At 42.5% G+C, this 24,613-nt stretch overlaps 1 protein-coding gene across 1 annotated transcript in view; it reads right to left on the bottom strand.

Moving 5' to 3' along the window:
- Positions 1-24,613, bottom strand: part of LOC111863372 (protein C-ets-1) — a 492,047-nt gene that overhangs the window by 431,840 nt on the left and 35,594 nt on the right. Inside the window, exon 2 of the mRNA XM_023849636.2 lies at positions 19,645-19,742. Within this exon, the coding sequence (XP_023705404.1) occupies positions 19,645-19,731 (87 nt within the window). The 5' untranslated portion in view covers positions 19,732-19,742. The remainder of the gene's footprint in view (positions 1-19,644; positions 19,743-24,613) is intronic.

Genomic DNA, 24,613 nt, shown 5'->3' with positions numbered 1-24,613 from the left:
AATAGCTTGACCTGACTATTTTTTTTATTATTGCTAGTGAGGTGGGACTAAGTCCCTTGTACTGCGGCCACTTCTGGCCTATTGTACCAGCCCCAGATGATAGGTGAGGGTGATTGTGGAGCAATTGGTGGAAAGAAGATTGGCAGGGGAATCCTGCACCAGCGCCACTTTGTCCACCACAAATCCCAATTGACCAGACCCGGGATGGAACCCAGGCCGCCGCGGTGGGAAGCCAGCGACTAACCGCTTGATCTGTGGCGCGGCCTTGAACTGACTAAGAAACGGGATTTCTTTCCCAGTGCTTTCGGTCTTAAGACCAAAGTTTATTCGAGGAAGAAACTGCTCATATTCCTGGGTGAGAAAGGGGTCATGATTATTTTTAGCCTATCTTCCTCATTGTGAAAAAATAAAAGGAGTTTGTGATATCGCATTTCTGTCTGCGTGTGTGTCTGTATCCACCTTATCGTTACTAGGCAATGGCTCGACTTGGTAAACACGTTCCCACGGCAATGAATACACGCAACAATAGAACTGCTGGATTCAGCGTTTTATATGCGGTCCGTGTCGTACAAATTAGGTACTCAGTATGTAGTAAAGGGACCTCGGTGACTGGCTCTCCCAGAACTCCTTATTTTATAGTCTGCTCCATAGAGTTACTGCCTCATCAAAGGCTTTGGCACCTTTTAGCCTTGTAAATGGTAAAAAATAAAAGTTGTCCCTGTACTTACAACCATCTCGTTAAATCACTGTCATTCATTCCATTTTATAATTAACGTGGCAACAAACGTGAAACAAACAACATAACGGCCATTGCTACACAACAGCTTTGTAAATACGCAACAGTACTTGAGCCGTTGCTAGATAGCGGCCGCACGCAACAATGGAAGTACTGTTGGAAGAGATGTTTTCTATCGGTCAATCCGAGGCTATATAACTCGACCGAGTTGAGGAGTGGAGTGAAGGAGTTGGTTTGGCGAGTGAGTCAAGAGGACTGCTGCTGCAGTGATGGTAGCTGAGGCACGCGGGCAGTTCGAGAACCCAGAGGAAAGGGAACGTCCACCACTGAAGCTGTTGCCAGGCAACGACTGGTGAAAACATAGCAGACCGAGAGAACTTCATGCGTGCTGTAGTGAACTTTAGAGTGTGTGAATTAGTGACAGCGCTGTAGTTACTTGTAGTTACGATCATGAGTGTTCGATATATCCAAATACCAACCCAAACCCTGTCTATAATAACTCTATCACGTGACATTAATGACTTGACAAATTTCGGTCATGCAACGTATACCGGTCGCATGTCTATGAACTGCGGTTACAACCAACCCAGAGACAGCTCTATGAAGCTGTTCAGTTTCGGCGATTTCCAGGGAATCACCTTAATCATCCTTGTAATCTGAAGAGGAGGCAATCTGGTAAGGAATGATTCATAACAAACTGCATGGGTGGGGAAATCATGGCGCATCCCACATTACTTATCAGTTCCTAGCAGACCGCACTGTTGCCAACATTTGCTCTCTCGTGTATTTCAAACCAGGAACTTAAAATATTCATGAAAAAGGATATGAAATTCCAGTGCTCCGTGACGTAACTGATGTCAGTCTAATTCAAGACCTTTAAAAAGACGACAACCAAAGGTGTTTTACGTCACAAATTTAAAAACATATTTTTTAATGCTAATGGGGTGGGACTAAGTCCCTTGTACTGCGGCCACTTCTGGCCTATTGTATCAGCCCCAGATGATAGGTGAGGGTGATTGTGGAGCAATTGGTGGAATGAAGATTAGCAGGGGAAACTGAAGTACTCGGAGAAACCCTGCTCCAGTGTCATTTTGTTCACCACAAATCCCATCTGACCAGACCTGGGATCGGACCCGGGCCGCCGTGGTGGGAAGCCAGCGGCTAACCGCTTGAGCTATGGCGCGGCCTTAAAAATGTATTTAATAATAATTTTATATAAACACCAACTTCGATGTTGTATTAATCATTTAAAGCCAATATACAGTAACGAACAAAGAAGACTTCCGGTATATAACAGAGCTATATGGAATACTGGACGGGGCGGATGGATAGGTGAGTACATAGCTGAGTGGACGGGTGAACACATGATGGACCACGAACCTGAGAAGAAGCCGGTGAAATAGTAGTGTCATGTTTAGAGATATGATTAAAAAAAAACAACTTAAATTAGCTGCTTCCCACCCGCGTTCTGCAGAGCTAGATACATTTCCTTGCGCGCATTACGTCACTTCCACGCGTCATCTTCCGGTTCTTTGTATCTCCACGGGGATGTTGGAGCTACTGACTGAGAAGGACTCGAGGCCATTTCGTTTCCACAATCAATGAAAATTACTTTACTCCTAATACTATTCTACCAGCTGCATACTAGAAACTGATAATATTATGTACGGGCTGGCATAATGCCACGCGCATTATGAGCCCTACATAATTAACGAAGACAAGTATTACAGCATTATTTATCTACAAGCCAGAAGGTCGCGGGTTCGATTCCCGATGTCATTGGATTTTTCAACTGACCTAGTCGTTTAAGCCGCACTATGGCCCTGGGATCGAATCAGCATCTAACAGAAATGAGTACCAAGAATCTTCCTGGGGGTAAAGGCCGGCCGGTGCGTAAGGCTGACAACCTCATTGCCCTCTGTGAGCAGATTGTCTAGAGAAAATATGGCAGCCTTGACGTCTCACAACCCTATGGGCATCAAAGACCTGTTACAGGGATAGCTCTACCTTACCTTTTACCTTTATACTCCCGTCTTTATTAGATCGACATACGGACAGTAACTGGTACACATGAGCAAATCTTCATCCTCATATCAAGGGTTCCTATTCGGGGAACATGTAGTTTACAGACAGAATCATCTTCTAGATCTTCACAAATGAAGATTGCGCAATTTTAGCGCACATCAAGCAGTGTAACAGTTTGGACGCATTGAAACACCTGAGGATGGCCGTCTGTGACCGAAACATGTTGTGTTAGTGTTAAATGGTGAATATTTTAATGACTGTTGCATTATTGACGGACTTAATACATAGACGTTCAATTAAACATGTGCAACAGGATGCTGAAATACAGAATTGGAAATCTCTTAAACATTATCATCACCATTACAACCATACTCCGTGGCCTGTAGTCCGCAAGCGAAATATACCGACCGAGCGACCTCCGCTTGTCGGCGAAGTTAGTGCAACCTAGATTAACGACCATGGGGATCCGTTACGCTGAGCACGTGACACCCTATATCAGCAAAAGTTAGCCATTGTAACCTTCGCGGTCAAGAAACTACGCTACTGCTATCCGTAATCCTTAGGAACTTCACGTCGCCAATTATCCTATCATCTGGGGCTGGTACAATAGGCCAGATGTGGTCGCAGTACAAGGAACTTAGTCCCACCCCACTAGCAATAATAAAACTTTCTTCGCACAAAATTTCTTTTCAGTTTGTCTCAATTTACAGTGACATGAGTGAGCAGGCAGGAGAGGGCTCCTGTGAACGTGGTAATGGACTTTTGGGTTCAATGAGAGGCAGGAAATGTGTCTAGTTTAGCGACTATTAGCTTATCAAGAAAGGAGCTAGTCACAGTAGACATGCAGAAGTAAGTCCACGTACCTCAGACGAACGTAACTATTCACAGCAAGCGTTTTTTCTCTATTTGATAAATGATGCTAGGAACTGTTCAATTAATAAACTACGTTTTGGGGACTAGTATTAAATTCCTGCCGATCACAGTGGCCGCGCGCTCTAAGGTATGAACCGTCGTCGCCTGCTAGAACACTGGGATCATGGGTTCGAGTACAACTCGAGCCATGGATATCTTTGGGCGTTTATTCTGTTTGTGTTGTTTTGTGTGCAGATAGTGGCCTTGCCACGGGCTGATCCCCCGTCCAAGGAGTCCTACTGACTGTGTACAGGATTAAAAAACTGTAAAAGAGGCCAAGTCCCAAAGGGCTGTAGATCCATAGAGAGAGCTTTAAATTCGTAAATAAAAACTTCCTTTTCTATAACTGGCGAAGTACCTGACAGGAGATGAAGCCCCAAGCTCAGAAACTGAGGATGTAATAATGTGCTGCCTGGCTAGAGCTGCCGCGCATCTCGGGGGTGAGGGTGACGCTGATCGTTCAGAACAGAGCAACGGTGGAATATAAGGCACAATAGATCACTGAGGTCGCGGTGCAAGGGCCAAGAAGACCCACCCCTTATACATTCATTATACAAGGGTGGAATATTAAAACGCTTTATAAAAGTAAAGAAACTTGGAGAAAACGTCCACTTGTATCATTTCATCCACTGAGCACCTCATATGAAGTCAACCAGGGCTGAACCGCACGCTCTGTCGTGAGCAGCCAACGTCTAAGCACCACGGCAATGGCACGACTAGTGTTAAATTTGTACCTGCGTCCTTCTATTTTAAAGTTTATATGAGGTTGGGGGGGGGGGCGAAAAAGAATACCAGTATGTTTGTATTTATTTTTACTTCGTGTTCTAACATCATGCAATACCGGAAATGGTTTTCGATATTTCAGTGGAACACACAGCATCCGTCTTCAAGGTTAAATGATGATAATGGACGAATGACAGGTTATAAAGGAAACAGTGGGCAGGTAATTTCGTGATCTGGTCATAGGTCATATGGTAAATTACGATTCATTAGCCTGTGTACCTATAAAGAGTTTTGGTTTGAAAACCTAAGCAGAACAGACTATTTGGAAGATTTATATGTCAATGAGAGAATAATATTTAAACTGATCTAAAAATGTGGCGAAAATGTGTAGAGTGCATTTATCTGGCTCGGGACAAGGACCAGTGGTTGAATCTTTTGTCAAGGAACGTCAGGATCCAAAAATAGCAAGATATTTCTTGACCAGAAGAAAGACTGTTAGCTTCTTCAAGATGGACCCTGCTCTGTGGAGTTGGCTGCAGTTTTAAAAACTCGCTAAAATTTGATACTTTCAAACGAGGCTACAGACCCTTTGTATAGAGCATCTGAAGCAGCCTGTACACATTTCTGTGTATGTTCTCACGACAGTCGAATTCGCATTCCGACAGCTCGCTCCGGCAGTGGAGCGCCTGACGGGGTACGCGATTGGTCTCGGGTAGGCTCTCGTGACTGTGGTTTTCATGGTACCGGAATAGCTGTGACAGCCGCTTCCTTGAGCCATCCTGCCTAGTTCAACAGGTATAACCATCCTCTCACTTAACTGGACACTAAATAGCGCTTGTTGATGACAAAGCACCTTTAACAACATACGAACCACACGTACCTAATGCTATGACCTACAGTGAAGGAGACCATCATAGTTAGTGTTAACTCCGGACCTGACACCTTTCGGTTTAGCACATTGACACTTCTTTTATTTAACGATTCTGATTCAACTGCATTTGGCTCAGAACATTTTTGTCTTCTCATCTGCTGCCTAAAAACGCACAAATTAAACTATACGAAAGTATAAATTTACCTGTAATTTTGTATGGGCGTGAAACTTGGCCTCTGACATTAAGAGAAGAAGAACACAGACTGCAAGTACTTGAGAACAAGGCGCTGAGAAGTTTAACTGTATCGAAGAAGGATGAAATGATAGGATGTTGGATAAAACTGCATAATGAGGAGCTCCTTTGCCACGTATATTCAGAACGACCTAGTCAAGAAGGATGAGATGAGCAAGGCATGTAGCAGGCATGGGCAGAGGATGAATGTGTATAGGATTTTCGTAGGGAACTAGGAAAGAGATCATCACGAAGACTCAGACCTAGGTGGGAGGATAATATTAAAACGGAACTTAGAGAAACAGAATGCGGTGGTATGTAGTGGATTGATCTGGTTTAGGTCGGGGACCAGTGAAGAGCTCTTCTGAACACGTTAATGAACCTATATGTTGGGAAATTCTTGAGTATCTGAGTGACTGGAGGCTTTCCAAGGATTCAGTTCCGTCCAGTTAGTTAACTAGTTAGTGTTAACAACACGGATTATACGAGTATATAGCGTAGAATGAGATGGAAAGATAATGACTTGTCATTAGATAAAAATAGCTTGTTTCAAAGTAATAAGCCTGTATCACTTATAGGGGCTGAGGCAATGCACGAAAAAACTAATTTTCGAATGGGAACCTAAACGGGCTTCTCCAACCTGCCCAGTGGCTTCGTACAGCATATTAGCCAACGTCACTGACTGATGGAATGAACTGCAATTTGTAACAGTTGTATCTACAAGGCCAGTATGGATAAAGCAATCATGAAGAAGGGGTGTGACACTTACCCAGGAAACTAATGTACAATAAAATCTTACTTATTCTTGACAGCAATTAATAACAATAAATATATGGCTATTTTTACATTGTTTGTGAGACTACAATCGTCTATCAAAAAGTTCTCTATCTGACGCCAGTAAATGTCGTATTTGTATATACAGAATTGGCTCTATCTTTAATAGCATACAATTTTTGTCACATGTTTTGTGGGAAACAAAATAGCCATTACGAACAAGAAAAATGACAAGTGTTAGTTTATCCATAGAGGAGTTCGAGGCAATTGACCACACAATTTATCACTCAAGAGCTGAGCGTCATTTGCTGAAACAAGGATTCTGAGACAATTTTTTCTAGAAATAAACGAAAGTATGAAGGCACATACATATACATGGTGTGTTTATAATTCTGGTTCGGATATTAAAGTTATTATTCCAAACCATCTTTTATTTTCTGTTCATTTAATAAACGACTGGGCAACTCCATTGAACACAGTCCTTCTTGAGAGCCTAACAGTCCGTCAGCCAGTCTAAAAATTCCCCGCAAATTTATGAAATCAAACGTTTCATTACCGTGTTCACAAAAACTTCCCATCTTAATAAAATACAATTTTATGCATATACGATTGTACAAACCTTGAACGTCTCTGAAATTCTGTACAGACCAAATGTCTCAAATTTAAATCCTACATACCTCCGACATAAACATAAACTGAAAGAAATTTGACCTAAGTCTTTTTCACGAAGCAGTGAAGGTATAATTCATTTAAGCGGCATGATCACAATGCCAGAAAGGTAAATTTATCCCTGTGCTTAATTAATTAAACGTTAGCAAGAAGACGTATGGGTGACCGGTTCTATAGCTCCACCATTTTCGACTTCGACACTATGTGGTGGTTAGAGGTCAGCTTCACGCCCCGCTTTAACACCGGGGAAAGCTCCCCCGGTACCTATCATATTGCCGTAGGTTCCAAAATTTAACCATATACTATGACAGTACTTATTCTAATCCTTTGTAATTGACATATTATTCCACCATAAGCTACGCCGTTGGAAACGCGTAGTTAAATAAGCAAGGGCATATACATATATTCTCAGGCTTTTGTTGAAGGAAACTGCAAGACAAATTTATTCACCAATGCTGAAGTGCACATACATCCAACATATGCTGTACAGCCGATGATAAAGCTGGACTTCATGGAGACTTCATTCTTTGCAGGCAGTGATACCAGCCACAGCTGTGTGGATACACACAACTCAGATAAGGTAACTTGAATTTAAGCGATTGATCGATATGCACGAGTTATCGACATCCTTAATGTATATGCAGGTGTCTAGTAACAAAGAATGATGAATAGTACCAACAGTAAGAATACCGAGACAATAAAAATATGTTATACACTGGCAGTGATCGGAAATAGGAAGGCATTAAAACGATGTCAATATTAAGCAGTAATGATTAGATTCACAACACGACAACTTAAGAACATAACTCATACAACTTACCGTACAAAAAAGTTCTGACAGACTAACTGTTGACATGTCAATGCAAATGCGATCAACTCTTGGTTGAAAAGCATCAAAACACCCAGAGAGGCTTAACTACATGGCACTGCTAATTATAAAAAAAAACAATAAAACCCCTTTTCGTTAGGTAACTCATACGTGCATTAGGCATAAAAAAATCCCGTCAAATGACCCAATACTAATGCAGTTCAATCTGTACATATCTTCTCATGATATTTATGCAACATATATTCTAATGCCATCCAAACGTGTACTGTTAGGTCTCAAAACTTGTTTTCTCTCACGAAATTTCAATTAAATATTGCGTACCTTTATTACGTAAGAGTTCAAATCTACAGAGTAATATTAAATGAAATGTAATTCACAAGTGCCGATAAATTATTGGAGAAAAAGGCAACTGCAACTTAGGTCAGTTTACAAACGTAAAGAACAATATTAAAAGAATACAATTAACATTTGATAGGCACCAGAAATGAATTGCTTCTTTGGAAATGCATCACAACGATAAAGCCTTTGATCGCAGATTCTGGAGTTATCATGTAGCATGGTAGCTAGCAACGCCTGACAATGAACAGAAGTAATTTGCTATTCACGGCGTGAGAGAGTAGTGATAATTTGGTCAATACAGAAACTACCTCAAAGTTACATTCAAACGAATGAAAGTATAATGAGGGGAGTCAATTTTTGCAAACAGAAGCACTCTGAAATTTAGAAGCGTCATGACGCTTGGCTTTTAACTCACTCTAGTGTCAGTCTTCATGGGGGAAGGATGTAAAAACTTAAATCTTCGTAAAGAATTCTGGCATATGTAACTCTGGCATAGTTCTTTAAAGGGGAAGAACCCCCAAAAAATTGTACCTGTAAAGAATATGATTAACAAGTAAAGTTGTCCATAAGTGGCTGTCCATAATTTCAAAGCGCAAGCATCGCTGCATCATGTGTTCTGACCTTGAATGTAACAGTACTGTTCTGACGCTCGTCGGAAAATGGCGGTTGAACAGAGAGCCAACATCATATTTTGTTTGAAGTTAGGCAAAACAGCCGGAGAAGCGTACGAAATGATGACTAGTGTGTACGGTAGTGATCGTTTGAGTAGCTCGAACATTTTTCGATGGTATGCTGTATTTCGTGACGGCAGGGAGGACATTAAAGACGCTCCACGTGCATCAAAGCCGAGAACAAATCGCACTGAAGAAAATTTGAAACAGGTGACCGAAATCCTTGCATCAGACAGATGTGTTTCTGCAAGACTCATCGAGCTTTTGGGAATACCAAAAAGTACCGTGCATCAAATTTTGACCGAGGATTTGGGCAAATGGAAGGTCTGTGCGCGGTTTGAACCACACGCGCAGTCAGGCGATGATAAAAACATGCCAGAGTGGAACACTGCAAAGACATGTTACGGTCGGCCCAAAGTGATACAAAATTTACAAAATCGATTGTTGCTGGTAACGGGACATGATGTTTTTAATATGAGCCTCTCACAAAGCGGCAGAGTGCAGCGTGGTTGAGCCCAAAGAAGCCGAAACCAAAGAAAGTGCGCACGCAAAAGAATCAAGTAAAGACCCTGCTAACCGTTTTCTTCGATTCCAAAGGAATCATTCACAAGGAATTTCCGTCAGAAGGTCAAACAGTTAATTCTGATTATCTCGAGTCTTCAATCGTTTGTGAGCGAGAATTCTTTGAATTCGACCTGAATATCGAGAGCAAGGTTCCTGGTCGATCTTCCACGAAAATGCCCCACCCCACAAATCGAAGATCGTACGCGATTTTTTTGGCCAGGAAAGGGATCACAGTTCTTGATCATCCTCCGTATTCGCCAGATTTGGCTCAAGCAGATTTCTGGTTGTTCTCAAAAGTTAAGCTGGCGATGAAAGGAGAACGTCACGACACCATCCAGGGAACCCAAAGGGAATGTACCGCAGTTTTAAATGCGATTCCACAAAAGAGGTGCATTGACTTTTTCGAAGTCTTTTCAATCGATTCCAGCTATGTATTGATTCAGAAGGAGACTATTTTGAATAAACAGAGTGAAATTTTGAAAATTCACGTCTTGTATTTTTAATGAACACAGTCCTAACAGAACCTGGACACACTGTGTATGTTACTTAGCGATGGTCTGACGTATTCCACTGTTGCGTACGCAGCCATCGGCACGGACTGCGCAGAACACACCATTCCTCTGTAGTTGACTCCACAATTCTTGCTTTGAACGCATATGACACAATACATTGGGAGCCGAACTGTACTGTGGTACAATTTATCCCGCCTCAATTATCCGGGACGCTACTAAACGGCCAAGAAAACTGGCTCCGGTGGTAGCGATTCTGATTTGTGTTCAGGAGGTGCCGGGTTCAAATCTCGACTGACTATCCTGAGGTTTTCATGACTTTCTTCAGTCCCTCGAGGCGAATGGCGAAATAGTAAATTAAAATATGCTACGACCACTTCCTTCGTCCTTCCTAATTTACAATTCATTAACCACCTTGTCATTGGATGCTATATAATCTGAGCTACTGACAGCATCGTTAAATAAACATAAATCAAAATATATTAAATCGATAAAATACAAGGATCCAAGTGTGAAGGTACAGAAACTTATATAAACTTAACAGGTATAATTCATGTGTTATCTATTTGTGTATATGTTTCGCATAGGCCTACTTCAACACTCCAGAGATGAGACGTTAGATACACTGCTTGAAAAAAAAATTCGTTCGCGAATTATTACGATCTAAAAGCTTCCAGGACCACATACGAGCTTAAATACTGAAGAGCGTCGCTTTTTGAGATACTGTGGATCGTTGAGTTGCTTATAAGCAATCAATGCTGAACATTTCGACCTCCTTGGGTAACACTCAGACCCGCTTCACCTGTTGTCGCCCAGCAATCACGTCACTTCCGCTCGTTATAATAATGAGATCAGCGAATGAGAACAGGAAGCTACACCCCTCGCAACGAACCGAACATCCTTCAGGTAACGTCTTCTGTTACAACAGCCTACCTGCCTACCTATGTGGTCACTCACCCAAACGCGTCAAGTTTGTAGGAACATGTGGCCAAGGAGGCGTTCACCATTTCTAACAAGGGAGATACTTTCAGTGCTTTTCTGACAATATGATCAGTGGGATGTCGCGGCTCCTTGGGCAATGAGCGTCGTGAAATAAAAACAAGAAGACCTGAGGAGAACTGTGGCGGCTCTTTGCGACTATTTATTAATTCTGACTATGAGTATCTAGTGGGGAACGCGGTAGCGTAACTGGTTGAGGCACTATGCTACAAGCCGGAAAGTCGCGGGTTCCCGTCCCGATGAGATGGATATTTTTCAATTTACCTAACTCTTCCAGCCGCACTATGACCCTGGGGTCGACACAGCCTCTAACAGAAATGAGTACCAGAAATCTTCTTGGGGGTAAAGGGCGGCCGGCGCGTAAGGCTGACCTCACCGTCATCTCTGATACGTCTGCGATACGACTGTCGACATAACGTGGGACCCTCAACATCTCACAGGCCTCCATGGCCTGTTACAGGGACAGCTTTACCTTATGAGTATTTAGTAAGATAGGATGTGGGTTTTTCTTTTCTTGGCACTACAGCCCCAGTGGGAATAGGCCTACCTCCATGAACTCCGTTAATTTCGGTTTTTCTAGATCTTACACATACGGTAGGACTCCTTGGGCGGGTGATCAGCTCGTCGCAAGGCCTCTACCTGTACACAAACACAGAAAAACGCACACAAACATTCATGCACTGAGTGGGATTCGAACCCACGATCCGGCTTCCGAGCGAGCGAAGATAGTACATGCCTTAGACCGCTCAGCTACCGTGACCGGCAGGATGTGGGTTATTACTGTCAACACTTTATAAATAAATAAATAATTAAATTTTTTTTTACTACTAAACCTTAGTATTTTAACAAATGGAGCTCTTTCTATGAATGACATAAAACGTATTATTATTAGAATCACATAGTAGAGTACTGTAATATGCAGATGATACAGAATATATGAGAAGTTCTGGGAAGAATTAATCGTGTACTTTCCTATGATACGACACGCACAACACAGAAAATGACGCGTCCAACAATTATTCTTTGTTTTGTGTATTCGTTGCGGTGGGAACGTGTTCACCGAGCCGTTGCTTAGCAAAGAAAGGTGGAGTACATATACTGGCATACACACCGATGGGAGGGTTTTCTGAAGAACGTCATCGAGATTGGCTCAGGTGTCATATCACACACACACTCACACTCACTCACACACACGCGCGCGCGCGCGCGCACGCACGCACACACACACACACACTCAAAGTTCCACAAAGACATTCAGGCATTCAAAAACTGATGGTCAGGGAGGGGATACAGATACACACAGACAGAAAGAGATAGCATAAGCCTACTTTAGGAAAGTAGATTAAAAATTAAATACTTTCGTAACTTGTTAATTTTGTATGTATAAAGGTAAAACAGGTAAAGTTGTCCCTGTACTTAACTAATTAAACACTACGCCATGAAGGCGTATTGGGAAGTGAATGTATAGATCCACATTTTCTTGACCTCAGCACTAACTGGAGGTGAGTCGTCAGCTTCACGCGCCTGCCGCTTTATCCCCGTGGAAAGAGCCCCTGATACAAATTGGATAGGAGATTGGGTGGACCCCGGAGCCGGTATGGGCGACGTGGAGAAAATTCTTGACACTACCGGGGCTCGAACTCCGAACCCTCGGTCGTCCAGCCCATAGCCAGTCGCTATATCGACTAAGCTATCCCGGCTCCTTATATGCATAAATGAAATGGTAAAAGAACTCTAACTTTAAGACTAGGATTTCGAATTTATTAAACTAAAATAACCATACGCAAATGAATGCTAACGTTTAGATTATACAAATATACCCACGTTCATGACACATTAGGATTTCAATCTTCCGCCATCACCAGGCGAATATGTAAAGTACAGACAACTGCATGATGTCATGATCGCGTGTTTTCTTAAAGCTTTCTTGTAGTTCTTCGAAATCCGACAATCAGTTAAGACAAATACGCGCTACAGAATATACAAATAACCAACCACAGGATCATGAACGACAGTGACGACAGAACAGTACAATCAAAACTTAAAATAATCCTACACAAATATGTCAGCTACAAATAAACATAAGCTCTTAAAATTTGACTGTGTGCACCTGCATACGTATCACAGGCGTTCCGCAGCAGGAATTATAACTGACCTGCCAAGAACATCCATGACCTTCAAATGACATATGAAAAGAAAATTGCAGCCAACGTTAGAAAGGAAAGCGATATTCAGCAATTCCGAAAGTGCCTTATTTTAGACAGACCGAATAATTAAGGCTATATAATGAACTCCTCTCCTATAATGAATAAATATTAAATTAGTATTAAGCTGTTCACCACGATAAGGTGGAGANAAATGATGCTCGAGATGGTTCAAGTTCGTATAGCAACAGGCGTGACCAGAGTGGTTTGAACGGCTGTTGTACTGCGATGTGGAAAGCAAATGGAAAAACTACCACATTATCACTTTTCCTGGATAGTCTCTTCCAAAAACAGAAGATCGCATTAAGTGGAGAAACTGTTTTGGAAGAGACTGTGGACCTGTCGCCTGACAGATTACTGATGATGATGATGATTAAGCTGTTCACTGCTAGTTTATGCTCCTTCAAATTGACGAGAAGTTAAAACTTCATTCCGAGTGAATAAACAATCAATATTAAGGTTTCACTGTTATTGCACACACTAAAAGAACATTCCACATATATACAGTACACTGGTTTGTATATGCTTCTAAGTCACGCTGTATACAGCACCACAGTAAGAGAACAAAATTAATACGATTTCAACGCAGCCTAAGAAAAACTTTTCTGCTTTTTTTCTTAAATGCAGCTTATTTTGGAAACAACTGAAGCGTCTATTTTCGTGTAGTTCGGCCTATTATAACTGAGAATAAAGGATCTAGGCAACACGATCAGCTATGCTTTCAAGTGAGAGAGATAGGATGGGATGGTATGGATTGGACTGATCTGGCTGAGGATAGGGACCAGTGGAGGGCTCTTGTGAAAACGATAATGAACCTTCGGGTTCCATAAGATTCTGGGAAATTCTTGAGTAGCTGCAGAATTGGGGGCTTCTCCAGAAGGGCTCAGCTTGAATGGAAAGTATGTAAGTAAGTAAGTAAGTAAGTAAGTAGTGATATGTATATTCATTTTCGTAAAGCATAAGCCCTTTGGTAACCGTTGGGTGTGTTCGAAAATCACTGCCGACCGCTGAATTTATAAGTTTGGAAATGTACCCTACTGCTACTTTTCTTTCATCCTCTAGAAAACTGTAAGATTTACAGGAAAGTATACCGGGAACAAAATTTTTGTCTGCTATTCCAACATTTCTTGCTCCGATAAATATTTAGTACGTTATGACTGAGTTATAGGCGGAAATGCATGCATACCAGCACGCCAAGTATCCGTCATTTCTGCCACATGTTAGCCAAAACTGAAATTCTTGGACACATTTTATTGGAACACCCCAACATTAAATTCCATGAAAATCCATTCAACGCTTCTAGAACAATTTCACGCATACAGACGGACTATCAGAGGGAGCGAATTTAACATCCGTTCCTCAGGACAGAGAACGCTCTAATCAGTTAAGCATCAAAAACGGTAAGCGGTCTCCAGTTGTAATATAAATATAGGCAAGGCAATACGTATATACATAATTGTAACACTTTAACATTGGGTTAATATTTGCAAAAAAAAAAAAATAGTAACTACAGTCCATTCGCGGAGACGAGAGAGTCCTCGTAAACAAATGCACGCGGTGTCTCCTTCGCTCTTTGAATGAAATCATGTAGCGATCACGTGATGCGTGTATCGTTGCAGGGGCGTCCAAAGTTCACTCTTCAGTCTGAATGCAGGTTAACGTGCGTCCGAATGCAGTGAGTACACTGCGTAACTGCGCTTTGTCCACTCCTTGCTGTCAGCTGTGGCGACGCGGGGCTTGCTTTGTGCTGACTGTCTCGTCTCCGCGAATGGACTTTATAGGCTGCAGTGAACAACACTTCAATAGAATAATCACTGATGACAACATATACACCCATCTGAAGATAGCAGAACTGTAGAAGCCTAAACATGTAATGTACATAATTTAACATACTGAATATCGATAGAGCGTCTGTCTGGACAGTACTGTGAAGTCACTAAAAGCAGATGGCTGCACACAGGCATATGAAGTAAGAAGTATAACTGATTATGGGCCTACATACTGACACACGTGTATGACGTTATCCATACCGTAATCAAATTCGTACTTAGTCATCGGTGTACAAGTATTTGAATAGAATTGTAAGTTTTTCTCTAAAACCTCATTGTTGGCATACTAAATGACTTCGCCAGCTGAAGCCTGAAATTCATTAAAATATTATTTAAAAATTCAGTTCCTATGTAATAGTAAACACAACCTCCACTCTACCGATGTTGTTGCAGGAAATAATGGCTGTTAATTCTGATAATCACGTGAACTGTGAGTACATTCTGTGAAAAAATCACAGAGTTTTTCAGTATCAAAACAGGTGGCAAGTCTATAAACAGTAATGACAAGATTAGTACGTACATGTGGGAAGATGATAACGAATATAGTATGCAGCTCTATATGCAAGAAACTTGCTTATAATAGAATAAAAAGACTAAAATATTAGTCCGTTTTGTATAGGTCGTCGTTTAATAACGTATAACCATTTACTTATACATAAAGATATGAGCAGTATACCTATATAACGCCACGTACTTATGACGGAAAATTAGAATTAAAAAAAAAAAACCATGCTACATGCTCAAAAAATTCCCCACCTGTTACGGAACCTGAAGTTTCATCACCGTGTTCGAAATAGCTCGATGCGGTGTAGAAACATTCCTAATAGTTTTGCAATGCAACAAGCAGGAGTGACGTCAACTACAACGTTATGTTCGTTATTTCTCTTGATACACTGCGTTGCAATTTTCGGGAAAACGGTGGGCTCTTCGTGGAGGGGTCTCCCATTTTCTGATCTGAATGAGTGAGATAACATTAAAAGTCCGGAAACACATGACTTGAAAATTGTGAATCTACTCTGTGTTCTCGCAATATTGGGCAACATCCAATTACGACACTGCATAAAATATAAAGAAAGTCGTCTTCTGGGTTTAGGCGCCGTGTATTCTTCGTTTGGCCGACGGTTCGGAGGAACGTTNACACGGCGCCTAAACCCAGAAGATGACTTTCTTCATAGTCATCGCCGTGAAAACCACAGAACTTACATGCATAAAATATAGTCTGAAATCTCAACATTGTTAATGGATGAAACATATGATGAAAATGTAGAAACAGAAGAACTGATGGCTGGGTTCCAATCGGTACTAGTTCCTCTCTAGAGCTCTCAGAACAATTATAACACTGTACCTACAAGCCTAAACAGCATTTCTATTTGTTTACAGTTCTGGTTCTCAAACACTTCAGGCTTCAGATGGATCAACGATTTATTGTCTAATGTTTCCATTGTCTTACCTATCATACAAACTGACAGTCATCATAATAACTCTCTCTCACATCGATCGGAACGCAACGAGCGTCATAGCACTTCAGCTTAGAATTTGTAAGGTAACCACGACTATGCCGACGTGCTGATCGTGGTTTCCCCCAGTCCCTCCAAGAAAATTCGACGTCATTTCCCCTAAGACGTAACAAATGGTAAACCAGCTAAGAATGAAGGCTAAAATATATGTTCATGAATGGCGTCTATTCCGCGCTGCGAGAGGCAACTTGGTGCTGGAATTGTTTACTTTTCATTAAATGTTTTGTTTTCACATGTTTTAGGACGTGTGAAAGTGGAGGCACTACAGTCAGAAAAGGTGGGGGCGGGACAGGAAATTCGAATGATTTAAGCAATGCCAGCGAGGGATAGGAATTTCTGTCGAACAACCACTACAGTATGTAAGATTTGAGGTTTTCACGGCAGTGACTATGAAGAAAGCAGTCTTCTGGGATTTTGCACCCCTCGTTGGTGTCTCCACCTTATCCACCTCCTTATCGTGGTGAGGCGGTTTGAGTATGCCAAGGACCCTGAGAGCTATACCAGAGGTAGCGTAGCTACTGGCAGGACCTCCCTTGCTGGACAGGTCAAAGGGTAGGCATCAGACGAAGAGAGACACCAAAAACTGATGCCGGAAGCAGCGTCATCAGCAGCGACTTGAAGCACAGAGCAAATGATGCTCGAGATGGTTCAAGTTCGTATAGCAGCAGGCGTGACCAGAGTGGTTTGAACGGCTGTTGTACTGCGATGTGGAAAGCAAATGGAAAAACTACCACATTATCACTTTTCCTGGATAGTCTCTTTCCAAAAACAGAAGATCACATTAAGTGGAGGAACTGTTTTGGAAGAGACTGTGGACCTGTCATGTGACAGATTACTGATGAATGATTGAATATGTGGTGTTAACCGACGTTTCGGAGGAACGTATCGCCTCCATCTTCAGGGCAGAAGGAAAAATATAAGAAATCCGCAGGCGAAGAGACCGTGAGAACCGGTACAAGCAAACCAGTTCCTCCGAAACGTCGGTTAACACCACATATACACGGTGCCAAATCCCAGAAGACTGCTTTCTTCAACCACTACAGTGTTACACCAATTGTTGGGTTTGTGAATGGCTAATTTATATGGCGTTCAAGCTTGGAGTTAGGGATGGGGCAAACACAAGTGAGAAAAGTTTCCATTTGGCTGTAAGTCAGTTGATATAGAATGTTATTAAATATATTTCAAATCCTCATCGTGCCAAATAATTATATACAGAACAATTTATGTAAATCCTTCGAAAACTTCTGTGACTGAGCCATTCCCAATCCGCCGCCAGGAATCACATTTCTGTGACTGCAATACGGCCATGCAATACGAGTATACAACGTCATCGAGTCAGGTCGACCAGGATTCCAGTCTTGGTACTGGCGTTCTTGTTGCTACCACTCTCTTTCAGAACCATTTTACCAACTGAGAACGATCAAAGTGGCCGGAGGTTAAGCAGGCCATTTTACCTCTGACTGGTGCCAATGTTACGAATATGAGAACCCATTTATTTCCACGCCCTCTTAGATTCCTTCGTGGCGCGATGTTTAGGGCCTGGAATATATAGTTTACCAAAATAAATAAAAAATTATAACAGTTTAACTGCTGGAAACCCCTTTATAAGCCATAAGTATGCCGCTTAGCATTGACAACGAAAGCACCAGGGGTATAAGCAGCACGCCATCCTCTTGAGTAATCATATTTTCATGGACTCTCCTTTATTTAACTGTCCGCCATCGCTTTCTTTCCTCCAAGTTTCCCATCGCTTCATAAATTCGTTTTATAAAAACAATGCGCCAAAATGCCACACATGTACTCAAGGCTTGGCATTAGATGGTGATGCATGTTCAGCCTCAGTTTACGGGACAAAATTCTATAATTTCTGTCCCTTAAATGTAAAGTATGCCGGTCACGTCTTCGCTCGCTTAGAAACCGGGATCGTGGGTTCGAATCCTACCCAGGACATGGATGTTTAGTTTGTGTGTGTGCGTTTTTCTGTGTTTGTGTACAGGTAGAGGCCTCGCGACGAGCTGATCACCCGCCCAAGGAGTCCTAGCGAATGTGTAAGATCTAGAAAAACCGAAGTGAACGGAGAAGTTCATGGAGGTAGGCCTAGGCCCACCGGGGCTGTAGTGCCAAGGAAAAAAATGTAAAGTACGTTCATTTTTTTGGGCAAAAAGAGAGGGGTCACAGTGGCACCTAGGACCTTCAGGTATGGTCATTAATATTCAGACTCTTCTATTTTCATTCGAAACCCGACAAACCGGGCCTCCCTTGCCGAACCCCACATATACGTATGTATGTATGAATGTGTGCTTGGCGGCGCGGAGCTGTCTGTCAGAGCTACCAATAAATTTCATCTTATAAATTCCTTATGCCCCACCACTGTGATATCACGTCACGTACTCCTAAATTTCATAATTTATTCCATCAAACAGCTGTACTATCATTTTCGGCTATACAACGGTGCATTTAAGGGTGCTAAATCAACTGCTGAAGTTTCGTGAGGCCAGACCAGATGACATGATGTTTACGAAATGTGAAAACCCATATCTGTATCATCTGAATGGATAACAATGATCGCCGGTGGGTTCGAATGTCGCAAAAATGAATTTAAAAAATCGATCATCAACGTCGTCCTAGTCGTCGTTGAGGGACTCGTAACTTTCAAGTTCTCGTCTGCCTGATCCAACGGAAATTAAAGACATCTGGAAGAAACCTGTAAACGTATTGTTTACACGTCTGAACAAGGCACGTTGGTATACCGGCCGAAAGTGCCCCTGATTAGCGTACTTGGGGTAAGGTGAGGAGCATGACTGGGCGGTGCTTCCCAGTTTAAATAACGTTACACAGCGCCAAACATCAAGATAATTCGATGGTTGCGTGGTACATTTATGGGTTCCGAGGGATTTTGGCAACACCAGTTTTAACAATACTTGGGGTAGGAGCAGACGAGGGCCGTGCATCAGTTCAGGCGTTTAGTAGCCGGCTTCCCACCGCGGTGGTCCAGGTTTGATCCTAGGACAGGTCACGTTGGACTGTGGTAGGCAAATTGGCACTGGGGCAAGTTTCCTCCGAGTACTTCGCTTTCCCCTGTCAATTTCCAATCCACCAACTCTTTCACATTCATCATGGTATCATCCGGGGCTGGTTCAATAGGCCAAACAGTGGCCAAGGTACCAAGTGGACTCTGTCTCAGCCCATCCCAAGAAACTTAAAGAAATTCAAAGTGGTGAGCGACAGTTTCGAGACCTACCATCTTGTTTCTAGCGTCGTTCTTGTGGGGGCTGGCAGCCGCGTAGAAGTCCTGGTCGTAGTCGCTGTACAGCGAGTCCAAGTCCATGGCTGGGACGGCTGAAAACAGAAAGATTAAACATATCAGTTCGTTGACAGCCTTCGCTTAGCGTGTACATACAGCTTAGCACCAGTGGCAGAATCATGGGTACCAGAGTCACAACATGCAAAACTATACCCAAAATGAATATCGGTGTTCATGCAAGAAAATGTTAATATCTACAATGTATGAGCATAATATTTGGAAACGCATAAATGAATCAGGCAAAACCGTGAACTAAAATGCCAAGGCAGTGTTATGATTTATCTTATCGTAAAAAGGTAAAACTGTCCTTGTGCTTAATTAATTAAACACTACGACATGAAGACGTATGGGGGAGTGGATGTATAGACACAAATTTTATGGACCTCGGCAGTAGTTGGTGGTGAGTGGTCAGCTTCACGCCCCAGCCGCTTTACTCCCAGGGAAAGAAGCCCCGGAACTCATTGGATTGGAGGTTCGGTGGATACCAGAGCCAGTGTGGACGACATGGAGAACAGAAAATTCTTGCTCCCACCGGGACTCGAACTTCGACCCCTTGGTCGTCCAGCCCGTAGCCAGTCGCTATACCAACTGCGCTATCCCAGCTCCCTTATCGATCTCTTCCCAAATAAGAGAACTAGGATAGGGTCAAACAATACGTGGCCCGAGAAATTACAATCACAAATATACAGAATGTCCAAGAATAGGTTTACACGTTTTGAACACTTTTATTGAACAAATAAACAGCCAGAAGAGTACGTTTCTCACATGACATCGGAACTGTCAGTGTTTTACGTACGATACGAATCGTCCACTATGTAGAAGGAATCACGCCTCAAATGAGAGGTAATGCTTTCAGGGCATTTGAATACCGGATGGACATCGTGCGGTCAACAAAGGAAGCTCAGGGAAACGTAAAGTGAAATGGAGAAAAGTGGGGAAATAACTGTCTGAATAGTCGTTTCATGTGATAAAAACTGTACTCTTCTATTTCTGTTTATTTTTTCAGCAAGAAATGTTTAAAGTGCGTGCACTCATTCCCGGACATTCTATGACTCGACCGATCTATTTGGCTCCTGTACACTACGTGGTATTCAAAAAATTCTTTAAGAATACGCCGTGTCTGTCTGTCCGTCAGCTCAGTGAGGTTCTTCAGGTGGGCTCCATACCAGCACATGATGCCATAAAAGGGTGTAAGGACAGTAAGGTAAAGTTGTCACCTGTGCTTAACTAATTATGCACTACACCATGAAGCTATGTTGAGGAGTGGATGTATAGCTCTATGTTTTCTTGACCTCGGCATTATTTGGAGGTGAGTGGTTAGCTTCAAGCCCAGGCCGCTTTACCCCCAGGGAAGAAGTCCCCCCCTACCCATTGGATATGAGGCTGGGTGGGGACCAGAGACTGTCTGGACAACGTGGAAAAAAAGAAATTCTTGACCTTACCGGGACTGGAACTCCGACGCCTCGGTCTTCCAGCCCGTAGCCAGCCGCCCTAACGACTGCGCTATCCCAATACCAGACCGTTAGCAATTAAAAAGACAAAAAAGGCGTCCCTCTGTACATATACTAAGCCAAGAATACGTACGCAGAAATGGAGTTAAGGCTTAACGCATTATTAACCTCGGTACACAGTGGAGGTCAGTGGTAAGCTTCATGGTTCGGCCACTTCAACCTCTATGAAAGGGCTCCTACCTAGTACCCACAGTCTAGGTGACTGGGTGGAACTCACAGCCGGTCTGAGAGATTGGTAAAGAGAAAAATTCCTGCCCTTCAAGGGAATTAAACCTCGACTGTCAAGCTCGTAGAAGTCACTTTACTGACTCAGCTACCCGGCTCATGCTCTTATCCATTGCTGATAATGCCTGTTGCAACGCGCTTTATTTATACGAGTTTGCCTAAATTTAGACTACTCTACTTGTCTAAAAACACCACTTTCACAGTTTTTCTCTGCACACGGCACACTAAACCCACACGTTTATTGTATTCTTTTTGTTACGTCCCACACCCTAATGAGATTATGAAGCACACGCGACTAGACGAGATGGTAATGATGAAAAGAGACAAAAACGCCACGCAACAGTTCAAGGTCCTGCCTGAGAATCGATTCATACAGAAACATTAAAGATTCGCAGTCCAGTTACCAGACGTTCGGATATCACACGGGTTACTTTCATCACGATTAAAATAATACCTGGAGGCTATTTAGTTCCGAAAATCGACTGTCATGTCTGAGGCAGTTGACTGCTTGATCCATTGTAAATTTCGAGACCAGCTACATGCGTTAATAGAAACAAAAGGTGACTCCAATAGAGCGAACTTATTTCAGAAATTACACCATTTTTGCATACGTCACTGGACTTGAATCTTCATTTATTGCGGACATAACAGCACTACACATGTCACACTACACACAGTAAGAGATTATCTTTATACAGTCAAATCTCGGTAACATGTTAATACTGTCACGTGTCCTGGAAACGCGACAAGTAATTGGCGGGTTCCGGATTTGTATGAATCGATTTATTGGATATTCACCAGTCGGAACTACAATTAGTTGTAACACAATGTTGCTGTAACTGTAACACTTCGTAATTACGAACAGTGATAACACTCTGAAGGTTACTGTAACTGCGCTGCATAAAATAAAGACTTCACTTCTGCCTTCTTCTGATTTGTATGGGTCAGTTCTCTCCCTGAGGTAGGTTCTGGTCGAACTGTATGGAGATCACCTCCTTCAACAGTAGAGTTACCGTGTTCTACTTCTCTCTCTGAGGTAGGTTCTGGTCGAACCGTATGGAGATCACCTCCTTCAGCAGTAGAGTTACCGTATTCTAGTTCTCTCCATGAGGTAGGTTCTGGTCGAACCGTATGGAGATCACCTCCTTCAGCAGTAGAGTTACCGTGTTCTAGTTCTCTCCATGAGGTAGGTTCTGGTCGAACCGTATGGAGATCACCTCCTTCAGCAGTAGAGTTACCGTGTTCTAGTTCTCTCCATGAGGTAGGTTCTGGTCGAACCGTATGGAGATCACCTCCTTCAGCAGTAGAGTTACCGTGTTCTAGTTCTCTCCATGAGGTAGGTTCTGGTCGAACCGTATGGAGATCACCTCCTTCAGCAGTAGAGTTACCGTGTTCTAGTTCTCTCCATGAGGTAGGTTCTGGTCGAACCGTATGGAGATCACCTCCTTCAGCAGTAGAGTTACCGTGTTCTAGTTCTCTCCATGAGGTAGGTTCTGGTCGAACCGTATGGAGATCACCTCTTTCAACAGTAGAGTTACCGCGTTCTAGTTCTCTCCATGAGGTAGGTTCTGGTCGAACCGTATGGAGATCAGCTCCTTCAACAGTAGAGTTACCGCGTTCTAGTTCTCTCCCTGAGGTAGGTTCTGGTCGAACCGTATGGAGATCACCTCCGTCAGCAGTAGAGTTACCGCGTTCTTCGCTGTTACTGTGCTTTGGAAGTTACTTCTCATTGATACCGGCTGTTAATCAGTTAAAGTTACATTTCGTGTATCAAAGCCCTAGTAACCGAAGTCGTATAATTGACTGTGTTACCTAGGAAATGTGTTTACCGAGCCGTTGCCTAGCTATACACTTTACAATACGAACTCCCAGTAATCCGAACTGACTTGCGTACCACCAACGAATTCGTTCATGGAGCTGATCCTTTCTTGAGAAGCCGCCAGTTGTGCAGCTTCTCAAGAAATTCCCAGCATTTTGTGGAACCCGAAGGTTCATTACCGTGTTCACAAGAGCACTCCACTGGTCCCTATCCTTAGCCAGATCAATCCAATCCATACCATCCCATCCTATATCTCTAAGATCCATTTTAATATTGCCCACCTGCCTACGTCTCTGTCTTCCCAGTGGTCTCTTTCCTTCTGGCCTCCCAAAAATATCCTATATATACATTCCTCTTCGCCAAATTCATGCTACATGTACTTCCCTTCTCATCCATCTTGACTTGATCATTCTAATTATACTTGGAGAAGAGTACAAGTTATAAAACTCCTCATTGTGTAGTTTTCTCCAACCTCCTGTCACTTCATCTCTCTTCGGTCCGAATATTCTCATCAGCACCTTGTTCTCAAACACCCTCAATCTCTGCTTCTCCCTTAATGATAGAGACCTAGTTTCACACTCATAAATAAACAAATAAAAATAAATTCGGTACCTATAAATTTAATCTGATTACTTCACTTTTTGTAGTAAAAATTAATGCTCGTTATTATGTGCCAATGGAGCTCTCTCTCCAACTGATGACTGATGTAACCCAGTTACCGCTGGCGCGTTCTCGGAAATTTACGGTACACATATCTGGTTGTTTATATACAAAATGGACGTCCAAATCTTTTGAATAAATAATTTTGCTAAATAATCAGATTAATTTAAAATTTGAAATCCATTACTTCAAATGATTCGATAATCCAAATTACACCAGTGATCTGATTAGTTCAGATTATCCATGTTGCTCCGTCTCTCTCCTCTTGCTCCCACTTTGGAGCGTAGGGCTGATTTCTCAGCTTCATGATCATTTTACAGTCGGTAGGACTCCTTGAGCAGATGATCAGCTTGTCGCAAGGCCTCTACATGTACACAGGACAACACAAACACAGAGTAAACGCATACACACACCAAACATCCATTCCTTGTGTGGAATTCGAACCCATGATCCCGGCTTCCGAGCGAGCGAAGACAGTACATGCCTTAGGCCGCTCGGCTACCGTGACCTGCAAGTTTGACCGTACTTAGATAATTAAACTCTGTCCAAAAAAGTGTCGAACTGCAGTACACACTTCAATGAGATCTACGTACATTTAGTAGCGTGCCTTCTTTTCGTAAACTAAACCTTTTTTTCCTTTTAGCAGATCGATCAAGTCTGAAATGAGATTCATATGCTTTCGATGACGAAA

The sequence above is a fragment of the Cryptotermes secundus genome, unplaced genomic scaffold (assembly GCF_002891405.2).
Source record: "Cryptotermes secundus unplaced genomic scaffold, Csec_1.0 scaffold568, whole genome shotgun sequence".
NCBI classification, from domain to species: domain Eukaryota; kingdom Metazoa; phylum Arthropoda; class Insecta; order Blattodea; family Kalotermitidae; genus Cryptotermes; species Cryptotermes secundus.
The sequence above is the reverse complement of the archived record's forward strand: the minus strand, read 5'-3'. Positions and strand labels throughout refer to the sequence as shown.